Here is a 13,531-nt window from a genome sequence, read left to right as displayed (position 1 = left end):
GGTGATCCTCCTATCTCAGTCTCCCCAGTAGCTGGGAATAGAGGTATGGCTTGAGCCGGGGAGGTAGGGACTGCAATGAGCTGTGATCCCGCCATTGCCCTCCAGCATGGGTGACAGAGGGAGACCCTGTCTCAGAGAGAGAGAGAGAGACAGACAGACAGAGACAAGCTAAAAAGAAACTTTCTTTAAGTACAATTAATTGTGATCTTAATTACCTTTTACCTTTGCTCACTCCCACTTAGTTGTTTATTGTTATTATTGTTATTATTATTTTGTTATTGTTTGTTATTATCATTGTTATTGTTTGCTGTTATTCATTTATTTATTTTTTTGAGACAAGATCTCACTCTGTTGCCCAGGCTCCAAGTCCTGGGCTTAAACAATCCTCCCACCTTGGTCTCCCAAACTGCTGGGATTATGTGAGCCATTATGCCTGGCCTGGTCATATTTTTGATGTGTTGATTCTTTCCAGTCCATGTTCCAGTCCGGATGCATAGTGATAATACAAGAATTGAAAACAAAAAAATTGAGACAGATCCATCTCATGAACCTGCGTCTCTTTTCTAGCGGTACAAGCCCCGCTGAGTGAAGTGCTCCTAATCTCTGATGATTTAAAATACTGTAGAAAGCATTGCGGTATTTAACTCTGTGCACTGAAGATTTTTTCTAGTCCTAGAATACAGATCAATCTAGATGTATGGTCTCGATCAATCACAAGAGGATCAATAAGCTTTTTTCCTTATTCTACTTCCCTTTTTTGAAAGGGCCTTGATTTTCATTTGCTGCCTATAGACAGCAATTTGTCTGATTTTTTTTTTTTTTTTTTAGTATTCAGGGGGTACATGTGCTTGTTTGTTAAATGAGCATACTGCATTCTGGTGGGGAGTGGGCTTTTAGTGTACCTAATACCTGCATAGCAAACATTGTATCCCACAGGTAATTTTTCATCCCTTTTCCCCCTCCCACTCTCCTCACTTCTGGAGTCCCCAAGTATCTATTATTTCCATCTTTATGACCATGTGTACCCACTGTTTCGCTCCCACTTGTAAGTGAGAACGTGCAATATTTGCTTTTCTGCTTTGGAGTTAGTTCATTGAGTATAATGGCCTCCAGCTCCATCCATGTTACTACTGTAAAAGGCATAAAATCATTCTTATAGCTGCATCATTGGAGAATTTTAACTTTTTTATTGGTTGGTTTTTCTTTCTCTCTCTCTCACTCTCTCTCTTTTTCTTTCTTTTTGCATCTCAGATGACACAAACCAGTGTTTGTTTTTTGAGACAGGGTCTCACTCTGTCACCCAAACTGCAGTGCAGTGGGAATGATCCTAGCTCACTACATCCTCAGACCTCCTGCCCCAGCCTCCCCAGCCTCCTCATGATATAGGAGTTAAGAAGAAATAACTTAGGCAGAGAGTGAGAGTAAGGAAGTCCTCAATAAGGCTTTCCTTTTAATGAAAAGCATCCCCAAATTATTTTGTTTTCTAATAAAGAGCAGCCTGTAAAATCGAGCTGCAGACATAGACAAGCAAGCTAGAAGCTTGCAAGGGTGAATGCCGTTAGCTGTGCCAATAGGAAAAGGCCACCTGGAACTAGGAATGTTCAAAATGCTGGCTCCATCTCCCCTTTTCCTTTCCAACCACTTGTGCAGTAGGGAGCAGACAACATGGCACGGCCAAGTGGAAAGTCTATTTGCATAATAAGATTAGGGTGGGTTAGCCAGCTTCCCAGAGCACTATATAAATGTCACACCTGGTCCAACCAATCTGTGGGCCCTATGTAAATCAGACACCTCCTCCTCAAGCCTGTCTGTAAAATCCGGTGCACTCTGCCATGGGCTGGAAGTCCCATTCGGAAGCCCCTCTCTCGCAAGACAGAGAGCTGTTCTCCTTTTTCTTTCTTCTGCCTATTAAACGCATGCTCCTAAATCCACTTCTTGTGTCTGCCTACTGGATTTCCTTGGTGAGACAACGAACCCCAGGTATTTACCCCAGACAAAGACATGGCTTCACTGAGCTGGGCTGGGTGTGAAGCCTGGGCCACCCACCCTGCCTGGATTTTATTTTTTTTAAGAATTGGGTTCACCCTCCCCATGCTGTTGCTCAGGCTGGTCTCCCGGCTTTTCTTTTTTTTTTTTTTTTTTTTGCTACTGCTACATAGCTGTTCTATGTAGGAGAAATCTGCCCTAACAAGGATAATCCTTGGAAATTTCCCTTTCAAATCTAGCATTTACTTGTCAAATGATCATCTCATGTAAAAGGGAAAAGATTAAAAAATAAAGACAAATATAAAAATATGAAAAAAAAAGAAGAATGAATGGAAACATATTGTACAAGGAGAGCCATGCCTAAAAGAAAAATAAAAAGCAGCTATTCATCAAGATGCAATACTGATAGATGTCGGAGGCAGACAAATGCCTATGCAGATAAGGAAGGGTCCCTGGAGAATCTCTGCTCCACAAGTGTTTATGCCAGATGTTTTTGTGCAGATAAGGGAACCTGCACAGGGTCTTGCCTGGGCATGCCCACAAGGAACTGGAGGCCCAAATGCACTGGTGGAATAGAGTGGAGCCACCAGGAATTCGCGCCTTACACGTGGGAGGAGCCTGACCTCTTCAACTCATGTGTTGTGGCCTGGCATTCAATTTGTGAGGTGGAAACCTGCGTGCATGACCCCTCTTTTTGTTCAAAGCTTTCCTTTCACTTAATAAATTCTGGCCTCCTCACCTTTCAACATGTCTGCGTGCCTAATTTTTCCTGGTTGTGAGACGAGAACCTGGATTTAGCTGAACTAAGGAGCAAAAACATCCTGCATCAACATTTCAAAATATAATTAAGAATTGGGGTTCTCTCCACCCCGCCGACACCTCGGGGCTCCCCCCGCCTGCCAATGGCAGGCCTGGCTTCCCGATCCCCCTCGCTTCCCATGCTCTCCCGCGAGGCCCCGGCCCCGGCCCCCTCTCTCCCTCCCTTCCTTTTAATTCCTCTTCCGGACGCTGCTACCATGTTGAAGCCTCAGCCGCCACAACAGCTGTCCAAGCCCCAGTAGCCGCCCCCTACGCAACAGGCCATGCTTCCTGCGCAGCTCCACCGGGGCCTCCTGCAGCCTCCTCCGCCTGCCTGGGGCCTTCGGCTGCGGGGAGCGGGCTCCGCTGGGGAGCCGAAAGCATCTTGACAACGCAGCCGCCACCGCAGCAGCAGCACCAGGAGAGGCCGGGGGCCGCTGCCATCGGCAGCGCCAGGGGACAGAGCACAGGAAAGGGACCTCCGCAGTCACCTGTGTTCGAAGGCGTCTACAACAATTCCAGAATGCGGCACTTCCTTACAGCTGTTGTGGGCTCCGCTTGTGATGTAAAGGTGAAAAATGGCAGCACCTATGAGGGTATCTTCAAGACGCTGAGCTCAAATTTTGAACTAGCAGAGGATATTGTACACCAGAAAGCATCTGAGCCAGCAGGTGGCCCTCGTCGGGAGGACACTGTAGACACCATGGTGTTTAAGCCAAGTGATGTCATGCTTGTTCACTTCCGAAATGCTGACTTCAGCTGCGCTACTAAAGACAAGTTCACCGATTCAGCCATCGCCATGAACTCGAAGGGAATGGGGAACACAAAGAGAAGGTGCTTCAGCGCTGGGAGCGGGTTGACAGCAACAGCGACAACTACGACCTCGAGTCCAACATGTCCAATGGATGGGACCCCAATGAAATGTTCAAGTTCAATGAGGAGAACTACGGTGTGAAGACCACCTATGACAGCAGTCTTTCTGCTTATACGGTGCCCTTAGAAAAGGACAACTCGAAAGTTTCAGCTGAGAGCTGCGTGCGGCCCAGTTGGCTCCAGAGATTGAATCAAGCCCCCAGTACCGCCTGCGGATCGCCATGCAGAGCGACGATGGGCGCACTGAAGAGGAGAAGCACAGGGCGGTCCAGCGGCAGGGGTCGGGGCGGGAGAGCCCCAGCTTGGCATCCAGGAAGGGGAAGTGTATCATCCCTCTGCCTCAACGAGTCCAGGAAGGTCCCCGGGGAGGAGTTTGACGCAGCAGCCCTCTGGGCAGTCAGCCTGGCCTTAGCAATTTGTCACCTCGTGGCCCTCACCATCTGGACAATAGCAATCCTGGCCCAGGTTCTGAGGCCCGTGGTATCAATGAAGGCCCTTCCCACATGTCCCCAAAGGCACAGAGGCCTCTGAGAGGTGCCAAGACTCTGTCTTCGCCCAATAATAGGCCTTCCGGAGAAACTTCTGTTCCTCCTCCTGCAGTGGGCCGGATGTATCCCCCGAGTTCTCCCAAGTCTGCTGCCCCTGCCCCAATCTCACCTTCCTGTCCTAAGCTTCCCATTGGCTTGGCAGTGCCAACCTCTTCAGCCTCCATCCCTGTGACCTCATCAGTCTCAGATCCTGGAATGGGCTACATTTCCTCAGCTTCTCCAAAGATCTCCCTGGCCCCCACAGATGTAAAAGAACTCTCTACCAAGGAACCTGGGAGAACCCTGGAGCCCCAGTAGCTGGCTCAGATAGCTGAGAAAGTCCCTGGTCTTCAGAATGAACAGAAACTATTCCAACTGGAAGAACTGAGAAAGTGTGGGGCCCAGTTTAAGCTTCAGCCCGGTAGTTCCCCTGAGAACAGCCTGGATCCTTTTCCTCCCTGGACCTTAAAGGAGGAGGCCAAAGGAAAGGAGAAGGAGGATGTTGGTCTGTTGACTTCAAAACCCATGGGGTCCCCCGTCTCCTCCAAGACAGAGTCTGTATCGGATAAGGAGGACAAACCACCCCTGGCACCAGCAGGAGGCACTGAGGGGCCAGAGCCGCCCCCACCACCTTGCCCAAGCCAAACTGGCAGCCTCCCCTTTGGCCTCATCAAAGGAGAGGACAAGGATGAGGGCCCTATTGCTGAACAAGAAATCAACGTTGAACCCCAGTACCAACGAGTGCAATCCCACAAAGCCTCTGCTGTCTGTGAATAAATCCACCAGTATCCCAACTTCTCCAGGGCCTCAGACTGATTCAACTCCCTTTATCCCAGTGCTGACGGCAGGCCGGAGTGGGCTATACAGCCCCCAGTACATCTCCTACACACCTCAGATCCAAATGGGACCAGCTGTGCAGGCACCTCAGATGTATCCGTATCCTGTATCCAATTCAGTGTCTGGGCAGCAGGGCAAGTACTGGGGAGCAAAAGGCTCCCTGCTTCCACAGCTCTGGGACCAACACCAGCCAGCCTCAGCCCCGCCACGGTGGCTGCTGGCTCACCTCTGGTGGCTGCCACGCCCTATTCTTCCTACATTCCCTACAACCCTCAGCAGCTCCCAGGCCCACCTGCCATGATGCAGCCCATGGCCCACTATCCCTCACAGCTGGTGTTTGCTCCCATGCTTCAAAGCAATCCACGCATGCTGATGTTGGGCAGCCATTCCCAGGTCATCGTGTCATCCTCCACCCCTCAGTACCCTTCTGTGGAGCAGCCCACCCCCCAAGCCCTTTATGTCACTGCTCACCAGGCTTACCCACACTATGCCACACAGCTTCATGCCCACCAGCCGCAGCCAGCTATCATGCCTACTGGGAACCAGCCTGCAGCCCCCAGTCCTGTCCAGCATCAGGCGGGGGTGGCCCCACACCTGGACAGTGGACAGCCACAGCAGAATCTGTACCACCCAGGGGCCCTGACAGGCATGCTGCCCTCTCTGCCACTGGGACCTTCTGCCCAGTCCCCTCAGAGCGGTTTCCCCCAGCCAGCCACTGTGTATGCCATCCACCACAAGCAGCTGCCCCACGGCTTCACCAACATGGCCCATGTTCCCCAGGCCCGTGTCCAAACTGGAATCACAGCAGCCCCGCCCCCTCACCCTGGGGCTCCCCACTCGCCCCAGGTGATGCTGCTGCACCCACCCCAGAATCATGGGCCCCCCCCGCAAAGTGCAGTGCCCCAGAGTGGGGTGCCTGCATTCTCAGCTTCCACACCCTTACCCTACCCCTACACTGGACACCCCCAAGCTCTCAGTGACCCCGACTGTCTCCTGACTTACTGGTGGAGTTCAATCTTATCCCTCCCAGCAGCTCCCCTTCCACCCCGCCGGGGAACTGAAGATTTTCCTGGCCGCGATCTGAGACCTCCATGAGTGGAGAGAAGAATGATCTACGTCTCTTCCCCCAGCAGCTCAGACTACTCCCAGCTCCCCATCCCCCCTTTCCCCAGGGGAGCTGGGGAATTCCTACCAAGCACCTTGAATAGGAGGGGCCTACAGAGGACAGCGCCAGGGTCCAGCGGGGTTGAGGGGTTACTGCTCTGTCCCTGCCTGTCCCCACCCAGTATTGCCCTCCCATCCTCTCATCTATTTCCCTGCTGGACACAGAAGATCTTTTATTTTGTGTTATTTATAACCTGAGACTTAGGCCCCCTGTTCTTTATTTCCCATTAACTTGAGTGACCTGTGTGAGAGACAGACAGATGACCCATGAGGATGGCTGGACAAGAACTTTTACTTTTTATTACATAAAAATATTAAAAATAAATAAATAAATAAAATTTTAAATAATTGTGAAAGTCAGCCAACTCTTATGGCCTAGTTCATCCCAATAGCTTATAACCTATTCCCATAATATACTTTTTCATATGTACAATTGTCTTTTTAGTTTTTTGTCCACGATTTTAAATTGTGAGCATTACTTTTTGTAATTTGCTAACTTATACCTCCATTTCCAATACAGGAATTATGTCAAGACTTAGAGTTATAATTTGTTTTATAAATTTTTCACAAATCTGACTTCACAAAAGTACATTTTTGCAACACTGATTTTGTGTGTAAGCTTTGTGTGTGTGTGCATGAAAACATAGAAACTTCCTCAATAAATGAAGAGATGTCCTTTTTGGATGTCTGCATTTGTGATATACATTTTGCTTTTTGACCTATTTCTTTATGAATATGGTTTGTCTGCTCATAACTGTTATTTATACCTGTGCAACTGTCGTTAGTATACCTGAGTGCTTATGCTTGCAAAAATGTATATGTCATTATTGCCTATTTTATTGTATAAAGTGGCCTATAAAATGTTCTGTAGATATAATGTTTCTCAAACACATCCGTTTTAAAAAATGTAAACAAATGTCTTTTAATTTTTTTTTAAATTATTTTTTCCAGAATTACATTTTTGGGACTATGTCTTTTGTCTTTTGGATTATCGCCCAAGCCAGAGCAAGGGAATGCCTCAATTCTTTCTATCACCTAATCTTGGAAGCCACACACAACTACTTTTGTCATGATACCAGCCACTCACCTACATGAATGGTCAAATGTTTGCTTTTTCTTTATTCTAGCTGCAACCTTTTTCCAGGGAACATATCTGAATTTTTAGACTCTGGCCGTGCACAGAATGATAAGTGCCCACAGGTGAATGGAGGCTGTAGATTCTCAATGTCAATTCACTATTCCTTCTAGGCCTTCAGGTCGTGCCTATTTTGATTCCAGTCCACTTCTACAGTGTGTCTGTGTTTCCCAAGCACCATCAGCTAGAGGGAGATGTCACTCTGCCCTTTGTAAGCCTTTTATCTAGCTCCTTAGGGAAAACCAGTAATGAATTTGAGTTACCTTCAATGTCCACTTTTGTCACTCAGTACTAGGCAACTGCTAAAAGCATTTGGATTTTTTTTTTTCCCTGAGGAGCAAGTTTCTGGCTACACCAAACCCAGACCGTTAGCCAGAACTGGCAAATATCTCAAGAGATGAGAGTCAAAAATAGTACACCAGATAAGTTAATTATGTTATAGTCTTACAATGAAATATTATATAGCAGTAAGAATGATAGAATCATTGCTTCTAGCAACAACATGGATGAATCTTACAACGTCAAGTGAAAAAAGCCAGACACAAAATATTCATCTTCTGTGATTCCATTTATATGCCTTTTGAAATCAGACATGGTTAATTTATTGTCTAGAAATCAGGACAATGATTACTTTGGAAGGGTGAGTAGTGACTGGTACAGGAAGGAGGGAGTTTCAGAGTCCTGATAATGTTCTATTTCTTGATCTAGCATGCCAGTTACATAAACATGTTCAGTTTTTGAAAATTCATTGAGCTGAACACTTATGAATTTTATATATTTCTGTACACAATTTTACTTAAACAACTTTACATTTAAAAACCTAAAATGTAGGAATTATTTTTCATTATTGGTGTTTCTGTTTACATTTAAATGTCTCAAATAATATCATCGTAAGTATGTAATATGCTAAGTCACAGGGAAGTTTAATATACAACTGAAAACCACTAAGATTTCTAGAAATACCAGGGCTTATCTCAGTGTAACTGTGAGCATTTGAGCTGGTTCTGTGCCTTCCTCTTCAAGGTATCTTTCCTCTCGTGTTGGAACTGTGTCCCAGTTCATAGAGGTCAAAGTCATCACTGATCTCTTCATGGACCTCACAAAAACAGCATCTTCTGGGTCATCAAACACAGTTCTGCAAAAAAAGCAATTATGTCAGAAAAAAAGCAATCAAAAATGAAAATTTGATCAAAATGAAATTTTTATTCAAGTGAATCAATGCCATGTTTTTCTGTGTTATTTGTAGTATAGTACCACTAACAAATAATTTGCGGGCTCCACTGACAAATGACTCTCAGGCTAAGTGACACTATTTTTATTGTATATATTGTTTATTTTATAAATAAAGTATCTGAACATATTTGAGGATCAACTATTACAGTTTAGATCTCACATACTCATGCAGTCATGTTTTAAAACCAGTTAAATGAGATGGTTAAAATATTTATAGATATATGCATATTATTACTGTAAGTTCATTGTGTTGCTAAGTTTTTTCTACATTATGCCATATTTTATAAATGTACATGGAGATAATATTCAATACTGTATCCAAAGAAAAACATCTTAAGTGAAAAAATAAAAAAAGAATAATGACTCTAAATTCATCAGTATTCATGAATTTGAAAAGTCTTCCATAGTATTAGTGAGGTGCTTGCTTTTGGAAATGTAAATTCCAATGAATATAAAATGTTAATCTACATGATAACTGCTATGACTGAACATATTTAGAGACTAGCTAAACAAGGAATATAAAGCCCCACTTTCAGAATAGCTAATAGTTAAGGTTTATTTTTTATTTTTTTATTTTTTGAAACAGAGTCTTACTCTGTCACCCAGGCTGGAGTTCAGTGGCATGATTTAGGCTCACTGCAACTTCTGCCTCCTGGGTTCAAGTGATTTTCCTGCCTCAGTCTCCTGAGTAGCTGGGATTATAGGTGCCTGCCACCATGCCAGGCCAATATTTTGTATTTTTAGTAGAGGCAGGTTTTCACCATGTTTGCCAGGCTGGTCTCGAAGTCCTGACCTGAGGTGATCCACCCACCGTGGCCTCCCAAAGTACAGGGATTACAGGCATGAGCCACTGCGCCTGGCGAGGTTTATTTTTTTAAGCATCAAATTATCTTTTTGCTTATTTAGTATTTTGACAGTAATATTAAAAGCCCAAATATGTCAAATATGAATACAGAGCTTGAACTCATTTATCACAGAAAGACCTAGCAATTTTTCTAATCTATTGAAGAGTGAGTCATTTTTTAATTCATTAAAATCTATTTTAGGAAATGGAGATGAATTAAAGGGACAACACAATTATGAAATAATCTGATAATAAATGTATAGATGAAATTACTTACTTGTCTACATTATTTGCAAATGCAAAATCTAAAAAAAAAATACATTTTAAAGTTAGTATTTTAAAATATTTATCCAGCATTTAAAAACAGTGGAACAATGCTATAAAGGAAAAGTATAAAGCAGGGCTTTCTGTTTTCAGGTTATTCTTTACGCAAATAGTTCAATCTGTCAAAAATGCCTTTTTATCTACTCCAAAGCAAAACTTTCTCTTAGATATAGTGGGTTTTGCCTTAGGTTTTGGGGCAAATTTTTTTAATACAATACAAATCTCAGAACCCTGAGAACAGAAAGCTTAGTCAATTTATAATGTACCAATGGAATCCAAGTGGGAATTTTTATAATTAAGGTATTGAGGCTGATATGCAGAAACCTATCCCTTTTCTTCCGAAAGGCACATGCATCTATAAATGGACTAACAGTCCAAATGAGGGGAAATATTTAGGAACATTTCAACCATTTGGATTCTTAGCATTAACTTTAAAGAAACGGAATAAACAAATACTAGATCACAAGAATCTAGATCTTCCTAGCTTTGAAGCTCCAAGACTAGTCCTCAAAACCTGGATTTCTTACGGTGTCTTCCAGAGACTGTCACTGCTTTGTTGATTTCCCTCCAGAAAGCCTAGGGCCCGTACAGAGACAGATTTTACTAGCACCTGTTGTGCCAGAGAAGCCCACAGTATCAGCTCTTGCCATTCCACAAGCAGCAGCAACCACAAAGCCTCTCTGCCTTTGAATTCATAGCATTATTCCCTTCACAAGTGGCTAACGAAAGTCTCTCGTGCATTTCTGATCATCCTAGGCTCTTTCTTTTTCTACATTTTTCTCCCAGCTTTAGTGGTATAATTGACAAATAAAAACTGTATATATTTAAGGTGTACGACTTGATGTTTTAATATACATATTCATTGTGAAATAATCACCACACTCAATCTAATTAACATATTCATCAGCCAGACAGTTGCCATTTTTTGTGTGTACGTGGTGAGAACACTTAAGATCTACTCTCTTAGTAAACTTCAAGTATACAATACGGCTAACTATAGTCACATCATATAAGATCTTTAGAATTTATTCATTTGTGTAATATAATTTAAACTTTGTACCTTTTGACTAACATCTCCCCATTTCCCCTTCCCCACAGCACCTGGCAATCACCATTCTACTCTCTGCTTCTATGAGTTTGACTATTTTAGATTCCATATATAAGTGAGATCATGCAGTATTTGTTCTTCTGTGTCTGTCTTATTTCATTTAGTATAACGCTCTCCAGTGTCATCCATATTGTCAAAAAATGACAGGATTTCCCTGTTCTCTTCTTCATTTTTAGTTACAAAAAGTGCATACTTTACTTACAATGAATATAAACAATAAAGAAAATAGTGAGTAAAAAGGGAAATTTCCACTTCCTCTTATTACTATTATCACTATTAAAAGTTTTGTATGTATGTTTCCAGCCTGTAAATAGTATACTCATAGTATACTATTTTTTCAATGTGTGTGGTTTTGTTTTTTGTTTTCGTTTTTGTTTTTGTTTGAGATGGAGTCTCACTCTGTTGCCCAGGCTGGAGTGCAGTGGCACGATCTCGGCTCACTGCAACCTCTGCCTCACTGCAAACTCTGCCTCCTGGTCTCAAGCGATTCTCCTGCCTTAGCCTCCTGAGTAGCTGGGTACAGGCGCCTGCTACCACGCCCAGCTAATTTTTGTATTTTTAATAGCGACGGGGTTTCACCATGTTAGCCAGGCTGGTCTCAAACTTCTGACATCAGGCGATCTGCCCGCCTTGCTAAGGTGTTTTTAATACCTCCAAATATATTATGGATTAATTCTATAATGGAATAGTTTGTATTATACAAATGTGCCATAGTCTATTTAACATTCTCCTATGAATGACCATTTAAATTGTTTCTACTACTTTTGCTATTACAAAAAATGTTGCAACATGCAGCCTTATGCCTCTATATTTTTTCTTTGTCCATATGTGCAAGCACTTCTGTAGGGGAGAGATCAAATTTAGTTGCTGTGTCAAATGGTTTGCACATTTTCTATGTTGGTGGATACTGCCACATGGTCATCCAAGAGAGTTGAACGAGTTTACATTCCCATCAATAACATGAATTGTGCTTGTTCCCCCCTCATCTTTAACAGCCCTTTAAAACTTCTGCCTGCTTGTTGGATGAAAATGGTATCTCATTGTTTCGATTTCCATTTATTTGATCATTAGTGAAGCTGATCATTATTTACATTTCTTTCTTTCTATATATGTCTTGTCCATGTCGTTTATTTTGTTTTCTACTGGGATTTTTAAATTGACTTGGAGATGTCCTTTAGAAATTATGGGTGTTAACTTTTGCCTATTATATATGTTATAAAGACTTCCTCCAATCTTGCATTTTAATTTTCTTCCTGTATGATGCTTTTTATTTTTAATTATTATGGATACATACTAGTTGTACATTTATGGGACACATGTAATTGTTTTTCATTTTTATGTAGTTAAATCTGTCAACATTTCTCTTTGATGGCCTCTGGGTTTTGTGTGAGGCTTTGATTGGCCTTCACTTTGGGATTATGAAAGTATTTTCTTCCAGTACTTTCTGATTTCATTTACATTTAGATATTCAATCTCTCTGGAATCTATTTTTGTATATGGTATCTCCCTTAGAAAGTAATTCTAGTTGATCTCTTTGGCCCAGGGCTACTTTATGGCACAATTCTTGGGGGGCCTCAGTAAATGTTTTCTGTGCAAAGAGTGTCCACTGGAGTTATACAACATGGAAGCTCTGTTGACTGCTGATTTTTGCCTTCACAAATTCTTCTTGTACACAACTCCCTCAGTTGCTCAGCCCTATGCCGAACAATCTCTAGATCTCACATTGACCTCTAATACCTACCTGAACCTTCATGCATAGGTAGCAGTTGGCATTTACTCTTCTGGGTGTGCCTGATATGTCATAGCTACCCAAAGTCAGAAATATCTTCAAGACTTGATTTCCTGAGCCGTTGATCTCCCAGCTCATAACTTTCAATTATCTGTTTTCTCTGGATTGTGTCCTGCCTTGTCTGTACTGGTGCACTCTTTGGTGAATTGCTGTTTGCTAAATAGTCTGCCTGGTCTTCCTTTTTGGCCTTACCCTTCTGTCTTCCCGAGTAGTACATGCCTCACCTGCCAGGCCCAGGCTCTGCGACACTATACCCCAGCTTGGGCTCAGCTCCTGGAGCTCTGTCTTGAGCAAACATGGTGGAAATCTGGCAGCTTCACTTTTGGACCACTAATGGACATTTTAAAAGCTTGTTGGTATTTTATTTTAAGTACCCCTTAATGTCTTTCTACATTTAGACATAGGTAATTGGTGAAAAATCTGCAAATCAAGTTCTTAAAGCCAGGTAGAAGCCCAAAGTGTTTTGGTTCAGAGAATATTGGCTATCATGCAATAAAACCCAGAGACAGTAATGAAAATTGGTACAACCCTTTTAACCATACTTATTTGATAAGGACTGATAGATGGGACTTGAAGAAAACTTCAAATTGATCTTGCTTTTCAAGATATTAGAAATATAATTGGTTTCTTTCTCAACTTCAGATTAAGGATAATAAAATCAAAATGTGGCTTTACAATTGCCTCATAAACATTTTTAAGTGTAGTTTCTTTCCAATAAAACAATTCATATTTCTCTTAGAATTACTCTAATAATTTTTTAGAATGTCACCATAAGGTAAGATTTATAACAAAACAAATATAGAAGCTGCAAAACTATATGGATAAATTTTAAAACTTTACATAGTATGTTTTATTAGTTTTACTACAAATGTTTGCTTAATTAAGATATGCTAAAATAAGCCATACTCTGGGC

At 42.6% G+C, this 13,531-nt stretch overlaps 1 protein-coding gene and 1 pseudogene across 1 annotated transcript in view; one reads left to right on the top strand and one right to left on the bottom strand.

Annotated features, from left to right (window-relative positions):
- Positions 1–3,002: 3,002 nt before the first annotated feature.
- On the top strand, positions 3,003–6,141 carry LOC101141760 (ataxin-2-like protein; annotated as a pseudogene).
- Positions 6,142–8,017: 1,876 nt separating this feature from the next.
- LRRC72 (leucine rich repeat containing 72) overlaps positions 8,018–13,531 on the bottom strand; it is a 54,375-nt gene continuing 48,861 nt past the window's right edge. The window contains exons 8-9 of the mRNA XM_004045126.3: positions 9,675–9,702; positions 8,018–8,455 (exon numbers count right to left, since the gene is read on the bottom strand). Of these exons, the coding sequence (XP_004045174.2) occupies positions 8,290–8,455; positions 9,675–9,702 (194 nt within the window). The 3' untranslated portion in view covers positions 8,018–8,289. The remainder of the gene's footprint in view (positions 8,456–9,674; positions 9,703–13,531) is intronic.

Source organism: Gorilla gorilla, chromosome 6 (assembly GCF_029281585.2).
Source record: "Gorilla gorilla gorilla isolate KB3781 chromosome 6, NHGRI_mGorGor1-v2.1_pri, whole genome shotgun sequence".
In the NCBI taxonomy this organism is placed as follows: domain Eukaryota; kingdom Metazoa; phylum Chordata; class Mammalia; order Primates; family Hominidae; genus Gorilla; species Gorilla gorilla.
This window is presented reverse-complemented; position numbering and strand designations above follow the sequence as displayed.